This window comes from Lissotriton vulgaris, chromosome 9 (genome assembly GCF_964263255.1).
Source record: "Lissotriton vulgaris chromosome 9, aLisVul1.2, whole genome shotgun sequence".
In the NCBI taxonomy this organism is placed as follows: Eukaryota; Metazoa; Chordata; class Amphibia; order Caudata; family Salamandridae; genus Lissotriton; species Lissotriton vulgaris.
Window position 1 is genome coordinate 464,806,207 of NC_141697.1, and position 24,795 is coordinate 464,831,001.

At 40.8% G+C, this 24,795-nt stretch overlaps 1 protein-coding gene across 2 annotated transcripts in view; it reads right to left on the minus strand.

The window, feature by feature from the left end:
- The window catches only part of JAG2 (jagged canonical Notch ligand 2), a 300,244-nt gene that overhangs the window by 205,550 nt on the left and 69,899 nt on the right, over positions 1-24,795 (minus strand). For both annotated transcript variants that reach the window (XM_086937916.1, XM_086937917.1), the window contains exon 3: positions 10,407-10,461. In XM_086937916.1, coding sequence (XP_086794042.1) covers positions 10,407-10,461 — 55 coding nt within the window. The remainder of the gene's footprint in view (positions 1-10,406; positions 10,462-24,795) is intronic.

Here is a 24,795-nt window from a genome sequence, read left to right on the forward strand (position 1 = left end):
CGGCTTCGGCGCGCCATCGTCGCGCCCGCTGCGCACGTCCGCTGCGCTTCCGGCATGCGTTCATGATTTTATTGTAGGAGCTTAGGCGTAGGAGGGGCGTGGCCACCAGATATGGGCGTGTCTGTAGGCTCCTCGCTCCTAGCAATGGCGGCAGGGAAAGCGAGCGTTTACCGATTTCAGCAAGTTTATCAGCTGATCGGCGTGGTTAAGGTGGGTGTCAGGTTTTAGCTAAATTATTAAATCCGTTTTAAAAGCACAGTATACAATATTAAAAGAGACACACAAGTATCAAATCAGTTTCTGTTGCTCCCGGCTTCCGCCTCAGGAGTGACTCTGTCTGCAGGGCAGCGCTAGTGGTCAGCGCGCGCTGTTTATAATAGAAAGGGGGCGTGGCCACCAGATATGGGCGTGTCTGTAGGCTCCTCGCTCCTAGCAATGGCGGCAGGGAAAGCGAGCGTTTACCGATTTCAGCAAGTTATCAGCTGATCGGCGTGGTTAAGGTGGGTGTCAGGTTTTAGCTAAATTATTAAATCCGTTTTAAAAGCACAGTATACAATATTAAAAGAGACACACAAGTATCAAATCAGTTTCTGTTGCTCCCGGCTTCCGCCTCAGGAGTGACTCTGTCTGCAGGGCAGCGCTAGTGGTCAGCGCGCGCTGTTTATAATAGAAAGGGGGCGTGGCCACCAGATATGGGCGTGTCTGTAGGCTCCTCGCTCCTAGCAATGGCGGCAGGGAAAGCGAGCGTTTACCGATTTCAGCAAGTTATCAGCTGATCGGCGTGGTTAAGGTGGGTGTCAGGTTTTAGCTAAATTATTAAATCCGTTTTAAAAGCACAGTATACAATATTAAAAGAGACACACAAGTATCAAATCAGTTTCTGTTGCTCCCGGCTTCCGCCTCAGGAGTGACTCTGTCTGCACAAATTCAGGCATAGATCAGAGGATGGGGGAAGATAATAACTTCAACTCTTTCATATCCAGTACTTCCTACCACACTTCTGTTACTTCAAAGCATTTCAAAGTAAATGGTAATTAACCAATTAATAGGCCTCAGACTTCAAGAAGTTGGAGTTGGCCCTGCTGGATTTCAACCTACAGTTCTCGCACACAAAGTTCAGGTGGAGGTGGGTAACCATTTTGTTGGCGGAGTGGTTCTCAATTTATGTGGAGGGGTCTTCGGTTGACATTTTACACCAGATATTTTTCACCTTAAATGGTAGCCTCGCTAAACTTTTAGTATGCATTAGTCTCTTTCATACACATAAATATAGTGCTGCAGAAGTTAACAAACACCAGGAATCGGAGCATAATACAGCAAAGACAACTGGACCAGGCATGCTCCTGTCCTTCAACAAATGCCTATTTGTTAAACCTTATTAATATTTTTCTAATAAGTATCAGCAAAATAAGAATAAATGTTATAAATAGACACAGGGACACATGAACAAACCTGGTAACAACGCAGGCATAGAGAAGGCAAAGGTAGTATTAAATAAATAATCGTTTTGAAACATAAACCATGGTCTTAATACAAGCAGCCATCGATAAATAATTCAAGAGTGGATTCTAATCAATCCGCTCAAAAAACACTGTAAAGGGAGGCAGATGTTATAACAGGGAAAGTAATGGCATCTATGAAAATAGCTGACAAGATTAATGTAGACATCCAGAAGATCATAGAATCGAACCACCAGTACGTTGCCTCTGCCATTCATTCCAGGGGATCAATCAACGACAATCATATTAGCAGTAATGCTTTACAGACTCAATAGACCATTTATTTTGCCATGCGTTGATACAAATGATTGCCATAATGAAGCAGAGGCTTATAATTGAGCAGTTCTGCTAAGAACTCTCTCAGCCGAAAGCAATAAGGTTACATCGTAATAAATAAATGCTTTATAACTTCAAAATCTAACAAATGGTAGATCGATATTCCAAGAGAGAATCACAAGACAGAAACACAGACAATACTATCCATGTATCCACAGTTGCAGAAGAAATCTAAACTTTTTCATTTCAGACATTTTTACGTTAGAGATTGATATATGAAAGGTGGACCAGACTCATTCCTAAAACCATGTGGACAAATAGCTGATGACCAAACTATCAGAAAAATGCACTGCACAGTGGCCGAAAGCTGGAAAAACAAAAAGAGCTTGTCAGAGTTAAGTGTTGTGGCCTTTCATGTCTCTAAGCATCTCCCTACCTATGCAGATCAATGCATACCTTCTAAGCAACTCCAGTGCATCCATCAAAAGGCAAAATGCTTCCTTTATATTCTCTGTCAGGGTGGATTGTTTGGGCTAAAGAGCGAAGAATAACAAGTTTCTATCTGTAGAACTACCCGTTGCAGCAGAGCTGGTTAGGTCTGAACTTTTTTCATACCCTTCCTACAGTATTAAGAAACTGTGCAGTCTACAACACACTCTTGGGGGTTAGGCAGGAGACTTGTCTATGACAAAGGTGAGATGTGGTGGCACATATCACAGACTGAGGAAAAAAAGCAGAACCCTGACACTGGAGGAAAAAAAGATAAAACTGTGCCAAATAGCTTTGGCAAAATTCAACATGGTCACCATGGTCAAAAAACTGAGAGGCTGCATAACTCATGAAGCTACTTCAATCCCTGAACATCAGGATCCTAGGAATACACTACAAATATCCCAAGGAAATTCAAGGGGGAAGGGGGGGAGGGGGGTCTTATGGCATTTTGTGTGAAAGGAAAGCTCCATTACAGGAATATTGTAATGAATACATTGTGATCTCCCTAAACTCTAAAAATCTCCCCCCACCGAGTAGCCCCAAATTCATACTATTCAAATCTTCAGAATCAACAATTGATTCAAATCTATAATCCAAGTTAAGAGCAGTAAAGAAGTTGGGTGGCAATCTGTGGTTCTGCAACTATAACAAACAGAAGAATTATTAAGGGTGACAATGAAGAATAGGAACCTGAAATGTGAAAGCTAAACAGTAATTCAGCTCATAGATGTCAGCAAGAGGGCAGTAAAAAGTGATGCAGATCACTAAGGAATGAATTAAAACCTCTCCTGTCAACTAACCACTAAGGCTATAAGTGATTCATGAAGAGAAAACATTTGTGTTTACCCCGACAAAGGTGGTAAGCAACTTTCTAGCCACAGTAAAAACAACAGCAATTCAAAAAATCTCAGATCACGTTCTGGACAATATGTACAAGTGTTGAGTTTATAACTCTACTTTGCTAAAAAAAAAAAAAAGCAGAAAGAAAATGGCATGGTCCATTGGAACAACTACTGGGGGTGGTTAACCACAGCTCACTCACACTTTTGATGACGGAAGCTCTCCCTTCATCACCCTGAAGCTTAGTATCCTCCGAAAGAGTCTTCATCAGAATGTAGCTGCGCAAAATGATTGTTGGACTCATTCAGAGCAGTTTTAACCAAAGGGAATCACTCTGGTTACGTGTGAATGATGCATGCCCACCTCAAATGGAAGTGAAGAATGACAGTGTGTAGAAGTCACATTTGTGTCCTGTGCTTTTCAAAGTATAAGTATAGTTAAGACTGCTATATAACTTGAACAAGTAAGAATAGAGGTATTTATGCAGAATAATAATAAATATCTGTGTTTCCCTTAGTGAAAATGTTGGGCAGAACCTTGAAGATGTAAGTTCTTTTCTCAAGACACCATGGATGAATGTTACTTGGTTTGATTAAAATCTGGAAAAATTGAAGAGGTGCTGTTCTACATATAAGAATATGTATAGTGGGGCAATGCGGTCTAAACTATCAAGAATTTTGGGGTTTTGACCCCTAACTATAAAAAAGCAAGTTCACGAACTGTTGAAAAACTGAGACTTGACCGAACTGTGCCCATTTGTGGGGGCAAAGGCCACTATTGCTCAGCCATTGTAGACTAACTCCAGGATAATTGAAATTCATTGTATAATCTCCATCTAAGTAGTTTCTAGAATGCCTTCAGGGAACTAAAAAATCACAGTTATGACGATGCAGGACATGGCAAGCAACAATCACATACCTCGGACATCAGAGAGGCCACATTGGTTCCTCACAGCAGTGAGGATTAAGATTCAAGATTTCTCCTTTATTCCACTGGATAGCTAAATTTGAATTATATGACTCCCCAAAGATATCACTGAGCTCAATGCTCCTAGGTTTACTAATGGTTCAAATTCTTTCAAGACGTATGTTTGGGGGAAAGATGTTGAGGACTCAGGTATTAGATGTGCGCACATTAGATATTAAGCTTACCCAACATATTCTTAGAAAAGATTAAAGCTCTAACTTGTGAATGTTTCAATTGTTTTGTATTCAAATGCATGTACTTGGTTGCCTGATGGTTTGGGGAGGGGGGGTTCGGGGACAGAAGTGATCTGGACAGGACTGTACTGCATGGTAGGCATGGAATAAATGCACAGATGCACAGTTAAATTTTACTCAGTTACACAACATGCTTTAGTGCACCAACATAATTCCATCTGCACGAGGAGTATGCCACTGTTCAACAAGCAAGCTAAGAAGCAGAAGCACTTCCCACATATCCCACATCCGCAACCCACACCCTCTCATTCAAATACAACAATAGCAAATCAAAAGCACCCAATTCTTCACCCGATTTCACTTAACACTCGAGTACAGAGACAAATTACAAGATAAGAACACCTCTCTGGTTACTACTACTACTACTACTACACACAACAAAACAATTCCCATACAGGTTGCACTACAAACTGCCATGCCTTGTACCATGCTCAGTCTATAGCCTACTTTGTTATACTTCTATCTTTGCAATTTGGGAACTCATCAAGGGTACAAGACACTACAGCAATGCAACTATAATACAAGGCAACTGGGTACCACAATAATAGATACATTATAGAGAGAAGAAATCTAGGAGAGTTTTTTTCCACAATAGACAACCATCAGGTACCACATTGCATAAACTAGAAACATTACTGTTAAAATAACATCTGTTATCGGCAAATGTAGAAAGTGGTGTTTATTTCACCTCACACTTCCAAGCTCACTTCACAACATTGACAAAATGCAGCCTGAACATTCTAAGGTGCACTCCCGGGCATTCCAATCGAGACAAAGGCACAGCTGGAAAAGTGGAAGGGACAAGAGGAGGAAGGTACCAAAAGGGTAACAGGAATAATAAAATTATATTGCTTGTATTTACTTCAGTATAATATGTTAGGAAATAAAATACATTACAACATGTCCTTCTTTTAAAACAAACATGTTATACACAAGGCATTACTAACTCTTATGCTGAAACGCAAATCCATATATACAATTAACAGGATGCAAACAGAAACCTGGGAAAAGACTTCCCAGAATTAGGACCAAGGCCTGTACTGTTTATGTGGCGACCTAGTCTTTAAGCCAACTTGGTTCCTTCTTTAATTGGGTGGTATTCCTAACTCCACTTTACCTTTCCTCAACATTCTCATTCCTGCCTCCTACATTAGGACAAATTGCAATTCTATCCAAGCTACATACCTTCCCATCACCCAAGACTACAACATTTGTCCGCACCTCCATTATAAACTAAGGCACTGAAAACAGTGTGTGCGTTTCTACGTGATACTGGAAGTTGTACCACAACTTTATCTCCAACATTCCAAGTCTTCTTGAGAGTTCTGTGATTCGAACTGTATCATGCTGTATAGTTTTTCTGGTGTTGTTGTACCCTTCCAATAATTTTATCTCGCTGTACCCATACAGGTTGTCTCCCTCACAACCAGATGGGTTTGAGTTTAGTGCCTGGTACTCTCCCTTTAAGTGACAGAAAAAGGTGAAACTCCCATAACCGCATTAGGGGTAGTGTGATAGGACCAGAGCTTGTCCCATAAGGAGTTCTCTAATTGTACTTCTCGTATGGTGGCCAGTTGCAAATTCTCTTTGCTCATCCTGTTAACTCTTTCCACCATGTGGTTAGTTCTTGGGCAATATCGAGCTGTGGTAAGGTGGATTTTAGAAAAGCTCTGCAGGTAATCCTGTATTTCCTGAGAGGTAAATCAAACCCTATTGTCAGATATGATGATATGTGTTACCCCTTTGATACAAAATGTGGCGGTAAGACAATCCATTACGACTTTGGTCATAATGGTTGGCACCACTCGTGTTATGATCCAGTGCGAGTGATAGTTGAAAACAATCATGATTGGTAGGGTCACGCTCAATGTAGTACAAGGAAGCATGCATGTGATCTGTGCAAAGTGAAGGGCCAGAGTGTAGAGCTCAACCGAGGGGGGGCTCAGGGCCCCACAAGATTGGTGAGTCGAGAGTTAGCTACTGGCTAACCGGGGACAGGAGGCCCACCAGACAAAAGACCGTAAGCTCCAGTCCACAGAAAGCAGCAATGAGAGCGGAACTTGTAGGGGCAGCATGAGGACGTAAGTGCATTGTGGCAGTGTTATCATCCAAACTGCCTGTACACTTTCCCTTAACGAGAGTCTGAGGTAGGTCCACTTCTCAAAGTCCAATTTCATACGTGCCAGCAGGGGATCGAAGTTATTCAGCACTGGTCCAATCCTCGGTTTATGTAGAACCCCAGGTACGCAAGGCATGAAGACTCTCATTGGAAGGGATAAGTAGAATGCTGCCCCACTGGTGGTCATCGTGGCATGGACAGTGCCTTGCTTTTGTCCCAGTTAACCAGATACCCCAAGAGTACCATAAAGCGTGAGAGATGTCCAGGAAGGCTGGGAGGGAACAAAGGAGGTCTGAGAGGGTAAGCAAGATATCATTGGCGTAAAGATAAATGGTGCACGTCCCACCAGGGTTGGTAATACCGGTGAGTGGCATGGATTGACGAAGAGAGGGCACAAGGGGCTCTAGGGCAAGAAGGAGCACCAAGGGTGATAGAATGCAGCCCTGCGTGTCCCCGCCAGACTGGGAATGAGTCTGAGAGAAAGCTCTGTATGGATGTGGATCTGCACACTTTTGAGAGAAAGCTCCCACAGTTAACTTGTGCAGTAGGCGAATCATAGAGCCCTCGAATTTTGGCTATAAAGTACTCCCCCCGACCATACCATGGCAGGGTTGCAAAGAAGTATCCTCACTCAATCATATTGACTGCCTTCTCAGCATCCAGTGAGAGGACGAGGGCATCATCCTGTACGTCCTTCGCGGACCACAGGGTATGAGCAAGTGTACGGAGGTGATTCCTGGAGGAGTTAGAGTTCATTTCTGGCCATCTCAGTCTGCTGTAAGTGAGCAGGTTGAGGCAGTGTTTTTACAGATGTATTCCAAAGAGAACCCTCTCAACAAATCTCTAAATCGGGCTCAGAATGTTTTAAGATGCCCTTTCATTAGATCAGACACTACATTAGAAACTAGTCTAGGACAAGATCAATAGGTTGTACAATGAAAAACCTGCACTGGGTGAGACTTTAGAATTAACAATGTGACACACTGCTGGACTGATCTACCTCCTCCAGGATTCCACAAAGTTGAACCACTGATGGTAAGATCTTTCAGCTATCCTAATTTTAAGAACTCCTCTAACCTCAGCACTGGTACTGAATACAAAAAAGGAGGTATTGAAAGCCTAAACTGTAGGCAATAGGAGCACAAAGTTACAGATAGACTTCTGAGAGAATCATTATTGGAAAAATCAAATCCAAATCCAAGTTTGTTTTGCCACTTGGTTCTGGGGTGGCTGTGGGAATACCAGTCCTCTTATCTTAAGCCTATCAACAAAGTTCTGGGCTAGTGCTAATAGAGGGCAGAGACTTAAAGTGTAGGAATGGAGAGTACCTAACTCTAGACCTTATACGTCTCGATTTATTGACCGGAGCACTACACCAAATGTATAAGTCGTTATTGGGCAGCTTGCAATACAGTCTACATATATTTCACGTTGTGTTACACAGTGCAAATGTTTGAAGATGGGTCCTCTATAAATATTTGAAGGATAAGATGTTAGGCTTGTAAGTTTAGGTCTTTGTGTATGCACATACCACTTATCCGCAATCTTGAACACTTGGGACCACTCGATACACATCCAGCTTATAGCTTCATTTGCAATGAACAGTGACAGACTTTACAATGGATCTGTTTGTATCTATTGAGCATGATAAAGAGCTTTGAGATTTCTACTCTCCTATAGAAAAAGGCCTATAGAGATTGGCTCAGGGCTCATGATTTACTCGCTTCATATTTTATATACATGTAAAGAAGCTCTTAGTCCGACTGCTTGCTTTCACTCATTTTCTGACGATTCACAGATTCAGATTATTGGACTTCAGGATCTGAAAGGTACTGGTTGTTTTATAGTGATGAATACCAACCTAGATAAATAGGATTAAAACTGAAATTCCTTTCGTGGCACAGAAGCAACTCCTGGACAAACTGCTATAAATAAGTATTGGTTAACCTGGGTGTTCCTCTAAACACCGACCTAAGCACTAAAGCTTAGCTTCGCTTGTTGCTTGTGTTTTCAACACATTTTCATTAGTCCTAGGGATAGAGGCTTTGGAAGACAATTGTTTAATCAAATGCAAATTTTGTACGGCTGACAAGATTACCCATGGCAAAAATGTAAACGCACACCAAAGTTATTTCCTCTCCACATCTTGCAGAACCATGGAACCTTGGACTACCAATTACTCTCAGGCTAAACCTTTTCTCAAACATTTTTGTACTCTCACAATTCAAAGTGTTCCAATAATAAATCTTTATAGGAGAGCAGCCCCGTGACTTCTAAGCTCTCATCCTATATGCTAAAGCTGAAAAGGGAAATATTTTCACTGGTCCCAAACACTGTGACAAAAGGTGGATTTGGAAATAAACCTTTTATTATACACATCTAAAGACCTGGTCTACTCAAAGCAGACTGAAGTATAGAGGACCTAGGCTAAATGTAAATAACCCCCCCCCCTCCCGACCCCCCAAGACACCCACCCACCCACACTCGCACACCTGGAAATATCGGACATCAGCGTCAAGTCCCTCACATGTTTGGTCTGTCATTCACACATGAGATTTGTTGCTGGGGTTTGGCACAGTCGGGTGCACTTCAGGGTCACATCTAGGTCCAGGAGTGAGTGTGAACAGGTATAACAAAATATAAGGTCTGTTAAGATCCTCTTGGGATGCAGGCACACTAGGCAGAGTTGAGGTGGATAGAACATGCCATGGCTAGAGAATTTCAGAAAAATAGTATTGCCTATTTGGCACAGCTGAAACAAGGGGTGCTGCAAAGCACAGATGAGTTGCTGAAACACCCATAGTGATGTCTAACAACCTGTGTACCTCAACGATGCAGCCATTACACGGAGACTGGAAAAGGAAGAGCAATGATAAAAAAGAGTGGGGAACTAGATGAAAGATTAAATTAACTCCTTGGCTCTTACATCAAAGTTAACTTCTGTCTGGAAACAAAGCCACTGTTTTTGGTAAAACTAGAGACTACTGAATGTGTATAAGACGTAAAATACAAGAAGGAAGTCAAAACCATTGCAACCATGCCCAAAGGGTCATACAAAAAAAATCTCAGACTGGGGAAAAAGTTCTTATTCTCCTTGACTGTCTCACAACCTTTATCCTCACTTTAATGGACTGCATGACTTTCTCCAATATTAGGACGTGATGGTATGTGAAAAGTGCCAGTATCTCTCACAGATGGTGCAAACACTTTATATGCAATGGTCTAATTCAGTATGTAAGCTTACTGACATTCAAAATCCCGCCATTCTCACTCGACAGCTGTGCCAAATGACCTCAAAATTGGGTCTATGATTCTCTTCATTAGATTACCTCTTTCCACAGTCTTAGCAAAACAAGTCCGGCATTTCCCACTCTTATTACTATGCTTCTGACAAGGAGTTAGCATAGTTACAAAGCCACCCCCAATGTAACCACCAGTAACTTTTTCTCAATTTATGACAATTGGACCAAGTCAGGGACTCTCATCCCAAATGGAGTAAAGAATCTCATGTACAGGACACTTTGTGCGTATGTCCCAATAGAATGAGTTTTCAGTTATAAAAAAAAGTCTATGGCAAGGAGCAGGTTGAAAAAAACCTACAAACAAACAAGAGAAATGCAACACTATTTTTTTCATTGATACACACTAATATATATATAGAATAGTTTGATCACTATGTTTTAGGAGACCTTTTGTTTCCATATCCTCAATTTAAAAAATAAGTATGGGGTTTTTGGAAGCTACTTTTAGTAAAGCCCGCTGGCGACAGATGAAGGTAAAATGCTGACATATGCCAGGAGGGACCTGATCAACAGAATAGTCTGTACGTAACCCACTGGAACTATTCCTTTTAACCACGCTTCTACAACACCTTTCTGGACGTCTTTCACACCATTAAGCACATGATCTTATTTATGGTGTATATTTTCTTAAGAGACAAACAAATTATATTATCCTCACCTGTTTTAGTGTCGTTATCCCAGTCCCAAGCTTCTAATATTAATGTGTATGATCTCTGAAAATGAAGAAAAAATAAATATAAAAATCCAGACATTGGCATAAACTTTTATAGCAAGCTAATTTAACACTGCGGGATTGGTCATCACACACTAGCCACAATATATATTTTATGCAAGGGAAGCAATTATACATATTTTTCATTTAATTTTGTGGGTATTACAAAGCATGGACATAACCGAAGGTGGGCCAGGGGTGGTAGTGACACTTTACAGACACTTTACAGAGAATTATGCATCAGCAAGTGCATGTTGCAGAACCACCAGAGGGCATTAATAATTTGGCACTACGTGTTCACAGGTTAAAATATTTTTGTATAGACAAGTAGCTCATAAATATGCCCAATATGCAATTTTCAGACTCGAAGATGCATGTTAACAAGTTAATACAGTTTTAGTATGAGGTGGGTTGGACAGAGAGAGGCGAAGGGATACAAGTTTGTAAGGCATCGGTAGTTATCGTACGGCCAGGTTAACCCCTTCCATGCTCATAGTCACAGTGGAGCTGTGCTCATGACGAGCTGAGCTCGTCATAACGCCCGCGGCCCACCCACACGCGGTTAATTCCCAGCCTGTGCGAGAGAATTAATCAGTGGGCGGGTCTGTGACGAGCCCAGCTTGTCTTGAGCACAGGTCCACTGTGAGTCATGACGAGCTGGGCTTGTCACGAGCACAGTGGCACAGTGGCGCAGCGGATCCCCCTCCCCCCCTTGCGCCGTAGGGGAATTACCCCCGCGGCGAAGTGGTTCAACCAGCTAAAAGCTAGAGCAAAGGGAGTCCAGGAAGATTAGATCGGGACGAGATGGATCATGGTTAGTTTTTCGAAGGACAGGAGAAAGTGAATCTAACATTCTAGAGGAAGAGGTTCATTCGAGGGAAGGAAGACCAAAAGGAAGTGCAACGTTATTGATTTGTTACTCTGATTTAGGGATTTTTACAATCACCTAATTCAATTCCTAGTGGAACACTAGCTGCCTAAGAGGGACAGAGGGAGACGAAGATAAGAAGGGGAGAGAATATGAGAGCGAGAGAGAGAGAGAGAGAGAGAGAGCGAGAGCGAGAGCGAGAGCGAGAGCGAGAGAGAGAATATGAGAGAGAGAGAGAGAGAGAGAATGAGAGAGAGAGAGAGAGAGAGAGAGAGAGAGAGAGAGAGAGAGAGAGAGAGAGAGAGAGAGAGAGAGAGAATATGAAAGAGAGAGAATATGAAAGAGAGAATATGAAAGAGAGAATATGAAAGGGAGAGAGAGAATATGAAAGGGAGAGAGAGAATATGAGAGAGAGAGAGAGAGAGAGAGAGAGAGAGAGAGAATATGAGAGAGAGAGGGAGAGAATATGAGAGAGAGAGGGAGAGAATATGAGAGAGAGAGAGAGAGAGAGAGAGAGAGAGAGAGAGAGAGAGAGAGAGAGAGAGAGAGAGAGAGAGAGAGAATATGAAAGAGAGAATAAGAGAGAGAATGAGAGAGACAGAGACAGAGAGAGAATATGAGAGAAAGAGAGAGAATGCGAGAGAGAGAAAGAGAGAGAATGCGAGAGAGAGAGGGAGAGACTGACTAATTCCATGGCGAGCAGCCAATAATCATCATTTAGTGGTTACAATCCAAGACACTAATAAGCATGAATTTGATTTACTTGGGATCAGGTTTAGAAAAATGACAGAGGATATAACTGGATGGTGTCAAATCTACTGTATAAGGTACTGGATGCGATATGCTCAGAACACTTTAAGATAAAGTTGCGTGTAATCCTCATAATGCATCACAGTATCTGGCCAGCAAAACTTCAAGGAACTCAATGTAACAAAACTGAATACCATGGCTGCTGGGATTGAGCACTTGTAGACCCGAAATTGAGAAAAGGTGGGATTTGAGGAATTCTTTTGGATGCAGAGCTTGTCTGCTATTGGCTCAATGCTTTACTCGTTAACTAGGATAGGAATGCCCATATGAGTTGACATGCATGCTACAAGCAGCCCCTTGTCATAAACATTGGCAAACACTGCCAATAGATCAAGTGGTACCAAGAGGCAGGGATCACCTTCATTCATAGTAAATAACGAAGTATCAAAAGTTTAATTGCTTCACTAGGGACAAAGGCCCAAATTGTAGTCCTGTAGGAGATTGTGGCGTTATATTCGATTCTATACTTGGAAGGTGACTTCTCAGTGGAGGACCTTACAGATGGATAACAGGGTAGTATTGCCATATTACCTATGTCCAAGTTGAGTTTTTTTAGCTGGACGATGCAATGATTTACATATTATATTGCAAACACAAGGAGATGATGGACGGAGCGCTGAAACTTTTCAGACACTCAACCCCAGTCACAGATCTGAGTTGAATCCATTATCGTTCTTTAGCTCACTTCGCCACCCCAGTTCAGATCCAGCCATATGCAAATAAACCTTGACCCTGCTCCTCATGGGAACATTCCAGCCCGAACTGGCAAGCCAGGTCTTCCCTGGACCGTAAACAAGCATCTTGGAACCTGTTTCGGGGTAACACCCCTCTTCAGTCAGGCTAGCTCGAATCCAGTGGCATAGTGATCAAGGGAAGACCTGGCTTGGTAGTTCGGGCAGGACTGTTCCCATGAGGAACAGGGTCAAGACTGATTTGAACTTTGTGCAACTACAATTGCTTCACTAGGAACAACATTTTGGGGAAAATTGAAAATCATAGTTATTGCTGAGTAGCTCACTTTCAAAATAAGGACATGTACACTTGTGTACTGGTCCAGCCCTCACATGCACCGAGGCTATTTGAATGAAACCACTGTAGATTCGCGCCGTGCTTAAACTAACTATTTGGTTAAAAAACACACACAGTCTCGGAAACGGATTTCCTACTTTTAAAAGCATGCTGTACATCAGCAGGAAAGCCTTGCAACCCTGCCTTGTAGCTGTACATCACGAGCGCGGCCTTAAAATGCCCTTGGGAAACTGTTTGTTCCACAACACATTCTAAAATTAACTAAATCTTTCGACCAGCAGCTAAAAAAGGAAAATATTCTGATGGGTGTGTCACTTCAAGGAAGCATGCAAGTTATAAACGAAACAACTTAGATTTTCTATTTCAAGGTTAAATTGACATTCATACTGGTATAGGTTTCCTGGCCGTTGCCCCTGCTCTGGTTTCCGACAGCCTGCAGTCTCCAGTGAGGCTGGGTCCCACCAGTATCGTGTATCATCTGCTACTCTGGCAGGACTTGGGAAACGCATGCTAAAACTGTGTCTTCGTTTGCATCAGGTCAGACCGACATTTTACATGCTGGTGTTACTGGATCTTAAAAATAATCAAGGTTCAATTAACGAATTGCAAGCATCGCTATTTGCCAACTAAAACGCTATGCGAAGCCGAATTCTGGACAGTCACCAGGAACAATCTAGCACCAGTCCTACACTAGCTTTGCCACTGATGAGCTGTTAGTACCGATGATGAACGCGAACGCTTAAAATGGTTTTACAATCTAACTGTATGAAATGTACTCCTGGTATATGGGAGATAACAATCTCTGAATAAACGCTAGACTCTAATTTCCTTGTTATAGGTGGCGTGTTCGTGGTTGCTCCGGAGTCATCACCCTGGGTAAATGGTAGGTTTTGGAGCATAATTGCAGCTGTAGCTTAAACAAGGTAAAAAGAAAACTGGCCTGTCTTAATTCTAATATATTTTTCTAAAAAGAAAAAGTGATCAACAGAAAGAAGACATGTATGGCAAAATGTAATTTTTTTTCATTAAAATATGTCATTCGAATGTCTTCAAGTTACCAAATATTAGTCTGAGGTAAATTATTTTTTAATCCGACAGATTAAAATGATCTGTATACCTTTTTACAAAAAAATGCAAACTGCTTTTTGGAGTCTTTCATTTTTGTCAAAAGATTGTTTTTATTCATTTTGTCTGCGAAAAACATGAAAGAGCAATACACCACGGATTTTAACTAGTTTGAGTGAGGGGTGACAGTGAGACAGCATATTATAGGGAATAAAATACCCTGTGCCATACTCTGTAAGGATATTGCAAGTCACCATCAAGTTCCATGATCTTATACAGGAATGAAGCCGTCAGTTTGGTTCCTCTTTATGGTCATGGAACTCCTCCCCATTGACTGGCAAAATACTTATAATGTAGGGCTGGGGATGCTATACCCATCTACTACACTAATTAGATTGTTCATTTTTAACCTACTGCAAAACCGCAAACAACAACGATTAAAGAAGCAGACATCTCTGCCTTTTAAACCACTGAAAAATATGGATAAATGTTAGAAATGGAGGTCTCTAGTTGGCAGTGCCTTGCACCCTGTCCAAGTATGGACCCTTCCTTCCAGTCAGGGTAAAGGAGTTACAAACCCAAGATGACCCCTGCTCACCCCTATGGTATCTTGGCACGAGCAGTCAGGCTGATCTCAGAGGCAATGTGTAAAGCATTTGGACATAAACACACAGTAACACCGTGCAAACACTATAAATGGACACCACACCAGTTTAGAAAAATAACCAATCTTTATCAAAGTAAAACAAGATCAAAAGAACAACAATCCAACATACATGAACAAAGCTATCACTTTTAAAATGTTAAACCCTTTTAGGGTGCCAGTCGGCCAACGGCCGTCGTGAGCACTACCTCAGTAGTGCTGGGCACGTCCGTTGGCCGACGTGGCCCGCGCACATAACGGAACACCCCGCACTGCGACCAAATTATTGCAGCAGTAAACAGGTTAAAATGGTTCAGTAATAGAAAATTATGGATACATCACTGTTCACACCAAGTACCTGGGATGCATCAAAATTCAAAGACAAAAACAGGTGCAGAGAAGGTGAAGTGCTGGAAAACAAAGCAATGAGTCAGTTCCTTACTGCTAGCGGAGGTGATGCGTCAGTTCTTTACTGTCAGGGGAAGTGATGCGTCAGTTCCTTACTATCAAGGGAAGTGATGCGTTGATATCCGGACATGAGGCATCGGTTCCTTACTGCTGGGCAACGTGAATGAAGAACTTGGTGCACAAGTTTAGTAGAAAATCCGGAGGCGCTGGGGGTTGATCTGGTGGCGGCGAAACAGGCGTTGTGTCACTTTTCCTAGCCATAAGCAGGTGATGTGTTGAATCTTCAGCCGCACAGCCAGCCTACGTCAGAGTCGGTGTCTCTAAGTCGAAGACACAGTGCTCGGGGCCCGGGCTGCGGCAATGTTGGAGCCGCACAACAGGCTCTACGTCGATTCTTCGGCCTCACCAGGGTGATGCATTGGTTTTTCAACCGCACTGCAAGCTTGCGGTGGGAAAAACAGGTTGTTAAGACCGCTGCATTGAGTTTCTCCCTTTCTTGCAGCAGAAGCTACCTCCAATGGCCCAGAATGGAATTGGCACCACATGGCAGGTCAGAACTCCCAGCAGAGGAGTGCAGGGGGTGCAGGTGAAGTCTTTGATGGCCCAGGGACGTCTTAACAGGAGACAGGCAAACACAAGTCCTTTGAGAACCTAGGTAAGCAGGATGATGAAGATAAAGTCCAGCCCTTTCACTCTCGAAGACAGAAGCAGCAAGAAGCAGGCCAACACAACACAGCAACCAGCAGAGTGGCAGTTAGCCTCCTACAGCTTCTCCAGCTCTTCTTCTTGGCAAAATCTCCACTTAGTCCAGAAGTGTTCTTAAGTTATGGTGTCAAAGCTCCAGTACTTAAACTGTTTTCTGCTTTTGAAGTTGGCATACTTCAAAATGAAGGTTTCTGTAGTGCACAAGATCTTGCTTTTCCCTAACCTGGCTTCAGACACATTACAGGGGGGTGAAGACAGCTTTGTATGAGGGCAGGCACAGCTCTATTCAGATTTTAAATTGTGAGTTCAGGGACCCTAAACTCCAAATCTCTATCTCTTCCCAATTGAAGGTTGCACGTGTAAGAGGCTACAAGGCAGCTGCAATGATAACCAATGGGAGAGATAGTCCTTTTAATAGTTACGACTGCAAAAAACACCAGTATATGTCCTGCCTTTCACATACACTGCACCCTGCCCATAGGCTACCTTGGGTCTACCTTAGTGGTGCCTTACATGTAGTAAAAGGGAAGGGATGGGCACTTGCCAGGACTACATGACAGTTTAAAACTGCACTCACAGACATAGCAGTGGAAAGTCTGAGAAATGGCTACAGGGCTACTCACGTGGGTGGCATAATAAGTGCTGCAGGGCCACTAGCAGGTTTAGACTTACAGGCCCTGAGCACACACAGTGCACTTTACTAGGGACCTACCAGTAAATCAAAAATAGCAATCGTGAATAACTAATAATCACAATTTATACAGGGAGAACTTGCACTTTTGCACTGATCAACAGTAATAAAGTGCCCAGAGCTCTAAAACCACAAAAACGAAATGCACCATACAGTAAAACACAGGAGGTTAGAAGCAGAACAAGAAATGGAGAAAAAACACGCCAAAGATGCTAGGTCTAACAGTAAGAGTCACATCCTGTGACACGTAAGAAAAAGCATTTTTTTAACATTTAACCTTAATGATCCTAATGTATCTGAAGAGGAGTTTTCCTGATATTTACGAACCACTGCCATTTCAAACTCATTTTTTATGGAAAAGTGGAGAGGCCATCCTCTCCTGCACGGTTTTGAGGCACTTATACTGAAACCAGAGAGCTTACAGATCTTTAAGATTATAACAAAAGAACATTCGCTTTGGAGCAGAGTCAACTGCTGTAAAGCTCCTACTCCTCTCATGGGTCCAGTGGTTCCTCCACTGTGTGCATCTTGTCTTGCAATCCTTTAACCCACTCTCTATGCTGTTCTGGTCTCACCTATTGTCAATATTTGCCACCTTTACCTGCAACCCTTTCCTTCCTACCCTTTTTTTATATATATTTTTAGAAACCATAATGTTTTTAGAGCTTCTCGTGCCATACAGATTAAAGCTTTTAAGGACGACCAAATAAGGACGACCAAATGTGGAATTTGAAAGCTCTCGAAATCTCTTAAGAGTACTATTAGGTTGAGAAAATGTAAGTGAATAAGTATCCCTCGTAATAACAAATTTGTAATATACGGTACTATTAGACATCTCCCTGACATGTACTCATTATTTTCTGGTGAACTTCATGCAACAAAGCTGTTCAAGATCATTTTTCAATGTGTCGTTTTTGCCTGAAATGTAATAAAATACTAGTTACAAAAAAGAAACTTCAGCATAGCCTACTTCCGAACACTTTTGTACTTTGTAATGAAAAAAAATGCACATTTAAGAATATTGGGGGTTTTAAGATTACAGCAAAGTCACGACATTTTACAAAAAGTAACAAACTTTCAACAAAATGATGACTTTAATAACATTTTCAATATTATGTTTAAAGGCAACAGATACCAAATCAGCCACCAAACAAACCCCCCTCAACCACCTTGCTAGGGGTGCTACAGCACCCTCAAAATAACCATTCCAGAGTTCAGAAGGTAAATGAGCAATAAAGCGGCCCTTCAAATTTTGTTTCTAGCTTTTCACAGAATTCAAAATATGTCGTGACAAATTGCTGCTTATGTTTTTTAACATGAAGATTGGCATTTACTTTTCTTTCTCTGCCTGCAAAGAAGAGGATGTTGTAAACAGAACTATGTGACAATCCCACAGAGTGTGAAAGGAAAGGCTGTAGAATGTTATTTTTTTTCTAACACAACAACTTGAACTGTACAAATATTTCTAAATATATCAACAGTTAGAAAACAAGAATGAAGCAATTTCTTTATAATTTGGGAGTGTGATGGAAACAAATATTGTAATTGGCTCAAAATAAATCAAGGCACTTTACTTGGTGATGTGTAAGTGATAATTATTCACGGAATTCGATTTCCACACATTGTGGTTTGTGCACTATATAATTTTATCAGTAAGAACATTTATAAAGTTGGCATTTCAAAGAAAATTGGACTGTTTGTAAATGAGAGAGCACTACCACACCATGTTTAAGTAATACATTTGTGACAGTGCAGCAAAATGCACCAAGGGCTACAAACCGCTCTCCTGCTGAATCAGCATTGCTCATTTTCTACGCTTCTTTTTGTGTGATTCTTGAATTTAGCATAATCCCTAAGATTTAAGTGATGTCGCACCAATGGCAGCACCACCACTCTAAAAATTGTGCCAGCACTATAGCCCCCTACTACACTTATCAAGGACGAGTGTTATAGACTAAGATCCTTCCAATGCTATACACAATGACCAAGGTCAGAATGTCTCTTGGTACTAGAATAACATGTACATTATTTAGATTGACACAGTAGAATGCCTGTGTAGTGAGAAGTCTCGAAGTTCTCAGTAGAGTCCCGCAATCTGGCCCTTCTGAAATCTGCTCTTTTCATGGCCCAAGACAACTAATCCGTTTTACCTGCGTTCAAAATGTAAGGGTTATATGTTGATAATGTATGTAGTGGGTAACTCCAATAATACAAATTAACAAGTAGGAATCTTGTTATGCTTACACAACTGTCACCGACCTTGGGGATGCATAGCTCTCAGTCAACCATGCCCAGGAAGGGCCAGTCAAGATGACACTTCAGTCACTGAAGTCAAAGAGCGCGCACACACACACACACACACACGCGAGAACAAAACAACTGACCTCTATATGACGCAATAAAAATCTACATGTCAGCAGTAACCTTCATCCACATTTGTACTAAATCATGCACTCAGGTCACGCTCAAACAATTCTGTCCAAGGGTATACAAAGCATTCAAAATCTCTTCATGGCATCAACCTATCACATTTAGTGGTCTCCCCTGGGGAATACAAGAATACCATTCGTAGACTGTAGCAACATGAATCTCCTCAAAACGCGTAACAGAAAATATAAATGGTCTGCTGATATGTGCTCATGCAAGATCAAGTAATAACAATCAAATGGGTTTACAAAAAAATATTTTGGGTACTTTATTATATGTAAAGTTAGCCACATGCCCAAAACCACATTAAACCCAGTGGGTAAAAGAAGAACACCACAGGACACCTACCAGCTGAAGAGGGAGAGAGTTTATAGCTCATGGGACTGGGGCGGTTATTTTTTCTCCTTGTTTCCCAGCACAGTAGTTCTGGCAAGCGAAGCACCAGTCCCATTGTACCACGACTACTTCTGAAAATCTTCTGCTGCGAACTGCACATCAGATTAGGAACATGCTTAAATGTCGACGCACAGTTGTCAAGTCTGTAACTCTAGTAAGCGGAGCACATCGGCACAGCAGTGTTCTCAAACGTCTGAAAGAATTGCACATTCGGAGATGTGCTTTGTTCTTTCAGTCACTTCTCTGGCATGAATAGTTAAGCGGCTTCCTTCAACACTTTTCAAGCGTTTATCACACTAATTTCTCCTCGGATATATTAACTACATACAGAAGCCGATAGCGACACGAGCCATGAATGAGTCAGGGTTGATGAAATGTGTGTTCTTTAGATGCGTAAATAGATGTAAATCTTACAGTGATCCGATACACCATTCAGCTCCATCGCCTCTCAGACAAGTACTGGAGCTTTCGTAAGACCCTTGATCCAGTGTAGGCGGTATAAATATTACAAGTTCAACTTCCACCACTTCACTACTTACCCACCTATCCCTCTTACAGCACTGGGCCCCTTACAGTTAGATGGGTTACCGCATTACCCTCACCACTTAGGTAAATGCCTCTCTGATAAATATATCTGCACCAATAGGAGGGATGGGAACTAGGATATTCGAAACACAAACATCAGCTGCCCAATTAGGACCATTAATTGGTGACTAACTCACAAGTTTGAAATTAGATTATAATACACTACTCTCAGTACTATACTGTAAAAAATAAAGTATAGCAATGGGGAGCTCCAGTTTTCGGAAGAATGTAAGTCTAACAAGTAAGATCTAAACCAGAAGCTCTACTACTGTGGCACAAAATAAAGGAAGCAGAATTTGATATTCTGAAAAGATTTGCCGATTTTCCCTACAACGCATTTAGATAAGAGAGTATTTCAATATAGTTTCAAATAAAGAACATCAGGACATGAAAATACTCGGGTAATTTAGATAGTTATTGTAATAATGTTATAAATACGATGGTTTAAACAAACATCAGATACGAGATTACAGGCTTCTATCACCATTTGAGGCAAAATAATTGTTCAGTTCAATCTAAAATACAAAGCAAAGAAGTAAAAGTCCCATATGGGCAAGTCCATGAGCATTGGCAAAAAGACGCAAAATTCAATAAGTTTGGCAAAGAAGGTTTCCAGGTTAACTCTATGAATGAAGCAGCATTAGCATCAAGGCAAACCATGATATAATTTAAAGGATGCTTATGAAATCATAGGAAAGGAGTTCCTTTCTCTCTCAAAGAATGGAAAATAAAACAATGCGTTTACCTAAAGAAAAATTAATAGCGATGCCTTGTCAGAAGGGAAAAAGGTATGGCATTAAGTTGCATGACAGGAACAGAAAGTATGGCATTGCCCCTCCTTTGAGGTTTCTTCTTTTATAGTCCTTGTGACACCATAATTAAGTGGTGTCACTCTACTAGTCAGTCTATCATAAGATTAGTTTAGGTATATTGTCACAAAATGCATTTAGCTACTCCTGAATTCTTTCCCAAACACTTCATGAGTACGATTTGGCTATCTGGGTGTCAAAGGTTAGTCAATGGTAGACAATATATAATGTAACAGACTGTGATCAGGTGAAAGTCGATTTTCCCACTGAGGCATTCCACCACGAACTTTGAAATAATGTCCTTTGTATGTATACTGAAACACGCACAGACAAATAAAGCAACATCTGTAAAAATATAAATACATTATTATGCTTGCTAACGGATAATTGCAGCTAAGGAAAGAACAAGTTTGAAGCTTAAAATGCATACTTCAGCTCCAAATGAGTTCAACTTTACTGGAATCAAATATAATGCATCAAATCATTATTTCCTAATAAAGGAAGAATAATAAATGCATCTCCAATGTACTATTACACGAAAAAGATTAGCGTTGGATATGGTCTATTGCCACAACTGTCCAACATTCATACATGTAAATTATTCTTATAACCCATTTTACCAAAATAGTTTCTTCATTTTTAAAATCATTGTCTCTATTACCTCTAAGTTTCAACTTCCTAGCTAATTGAAATGAAAAGCAAAATAAATGTGACGCTCAACTTGAGATTAATTAGTTTTTATCCATACGTGAATATTAAAATAAAATCACTTCATTAGTAATTTTATTGATGAAAATCTATCAATGTGTTTTAACTACTAAGCAAACTATTTTCTCCTTTTTAAACTTTTACAGGCACGCTTTTATGATGCTATTACTTCATTTGTCTTTATTATTGTATTACTTTGTGTATTTTCTGAAATGTTCACTTTCAGATTTTTGTGTCGTAATCGGTAAAGTGTCATGAAATGTGGTTTTGAAATATTTGCTCTATCACCCTACAGGAATTGCAACAGAACACTACAGAAATTGATTAAAAATATCTACAGAGAATGCTAATAAGGCCAGCTAGAGTAAGTGATCGGTGAATGAGATAAAATCAGAGCATTGTCATGTGAAGTCTGAAGTAATTCATGAAGCCAGCTTTGCATTCAGAGGTTACCTACAAAGGCTGCCGTTGTGCAAAAGTATGCACCAGTTCTGTAGTCATAAGAGATATAGGATAAAAGAAGGAGCTATATTTCAGAACAATGCAGTTCATTACAACACCCACACATCGAAACGTTTGCAGGTGCCCCAAACAATTGTATTTAAAACGCCTATAACTCTTATAACTTGCAAAAGGACATATGAATGATCCAAGTGTAAAAGTTGCGCAGTTAGTTCAGGAAGGTGCACAAATATTTTCAAATGAAGCGTGGAGGAGGTCATGAATCAAAAGACATTTCCACAAAAATGTCTACCACTGTGCATGTGGAATCTCCGTGAAGTGGCAATTGTGCATATCTAAGCTTGCTAAAACAGTTGGATCAGCAATTTCAATGGATACCATGCATTCCCATACATAAGTTCATGAATTCGGAAATAACAAAGATTTTGTTATTAAGGGAAACAATCAGCAGTGAATAACTGTACCCTACTTTACTCAACTATTGCACTCATAGACACGTTTATGGCAGTCTTTGCTAAACCAGATCTCCCTCAAAACAATGTTGCTATACAGTCAGACTACTAAATAGACGTAGAAGTAATTCTGGAAGTCACTGAAGCATTCTTTGAAGTGATAATTATGCTGCAAACCTTCTTGCAAAGACATCGCCTGACTTAAGGTACATAGTTAAGATGTTCATGGAAAACACTTTCATAATAAACCAGATATGAGCAACATATTAAAAGGGCAGTGTACAATCGAATTTAAAAGAAAAATAAATATTGACCTTTACAAATAATTAGCTTTGCACAGATCCCAATAAGAGCCATCTTCGACACTACCAAAATGTAGAAAGGAGAATATGAAATGTGCTTTTAAGAGTGACTAATGTATTTACGCTACTGAACTTACCATCAGATTTCTACCATAACATATGGCACACAAATTAGTCACCAGTTTCGGCTATCCGTACTCATGGAGTTGGTCATCAAACACAACTTACACATTTGTCTATTAGGAGTTCTCATTAGGTTGTTTCATCAAACATTCCAGATTTAACGCTGAAACCTTACTGAGTGACAACAATTATCTGCAATCTCGCAATTGAGGCTAGGCTGGAATCATTGACCTTGCATGCATAGACCTTGATACAAAAATTAAAGTTAGAACTCAATGGTTGAATGGCTGTTATGTGAAAGGGTTACTAATAGCTCCTATTCCAGAAGCGCCACATAAGAAATATAGATAATCAATTAGCACAAACAACTGTTTCTCAAAGGCCATTCAATCTATCTAGATTTTTTACGATGTTGTTCTATGACCAAAAACTATTTCCCAAATGTCTCAACATCTGAATGAACTACTCCAGAATCACCATGAAATACCCTCATAGCCCAGCACTTACTAACCCTTATCGTAGAGTTAAGGTGTACCTCCTCAAAATCAACTTCGGAAATGCTGTTCAAGAATGGTCCAATCACAACTGGAAGAATGCAATACCCTCCTCACCTACATCTCAGACACCAACCTGGCACCTTTAAAGAGCACTCTCCATGCAGCCGCAAGATATCATGAAAGGACTGAAAACTACGAGCGGACCAATCCAATATTTCAGCAACTGCACTAGCTACCCTGCCTGACTCCATCAAATCCTGGGCAATGACCACTAGACACCACCCTAGGAGGCAGGTGAAATCAAGATATCCAGTGGCCAATGAAACACCTAACATTAACATTATTAGCTGGGAGACTAATAAGTGCAAGGAAAAGATCTGGAAGTCTATTCCCACCTCAATGTGTTAAGCCTCACCTCTCCTCCACTTCTGGAAATAAAAAGACATATCTCCAGAGAACACAATGTCCTCAAGTAACTACTGCACCCCACATATTGATGCCAGCTAAAGAAGCCCCCGCTACAATAAATTGCCCCTGCATCACCACTCTCATGCCCTCGTTGAGTTGCTTTACAGTTAGGTTCGAACTTTATAGAAAAGCATTTAGTCAATTGTGCCCACACACAAAATACCTTGCATACCAAATATGCACATCATTGTACGAGCAAACACAGTCCAAGAATGCCAAATAATATTACATAATCAAGGTCACTGAATAATGACCTTGCAGACTTGGCTTTGAAAGTAATACAGCTGAGTAAGATAATGTGCCTTCTGCAGAAAATCTCTCAGAGGCCATTAAAACATGTTCTACTGAGTGGAATATTGTAATGGTTTAATACTCTCAGGATAATACATTGCTTGTTATAACCACAAATAAACTGTATGAAATTCCATGATTATCTATCTAATACACTGAAAAAAGTTGGTACTTTAACAATACGTCGACGTTGCAGGCTCAACTCAAACAGCGCTTATATTATTCAGCACAAAAGGGAGAAAGGCTGAAAGGATACTACTTCAAGTCAAACATGTGAACTTTTGGTTGCATACAGACCTCTACAGAGAGGGTGTTGCTAAACAGAGCTATCTTAGGCAATCTGACTCAATTAATTCAAATTAGTCTTCCATCTTGATTAAGCAAATCTTTCCAATACATAGGCACTACAACCTTCTCTGAAGAGTGATTTGACTGAATTTCCCGCAGTATAAACCTGGCTTAAAAATAGATATCTATCTAAAAAGGGTAAAATCACATGAAATTTTCACTAAACCGCAATACATCTCAATTCTATTAACTCCAGCTCTGCTTACATTTTCTGTCTGCCATTAAATTACTATTCACCAGTTTCTAGG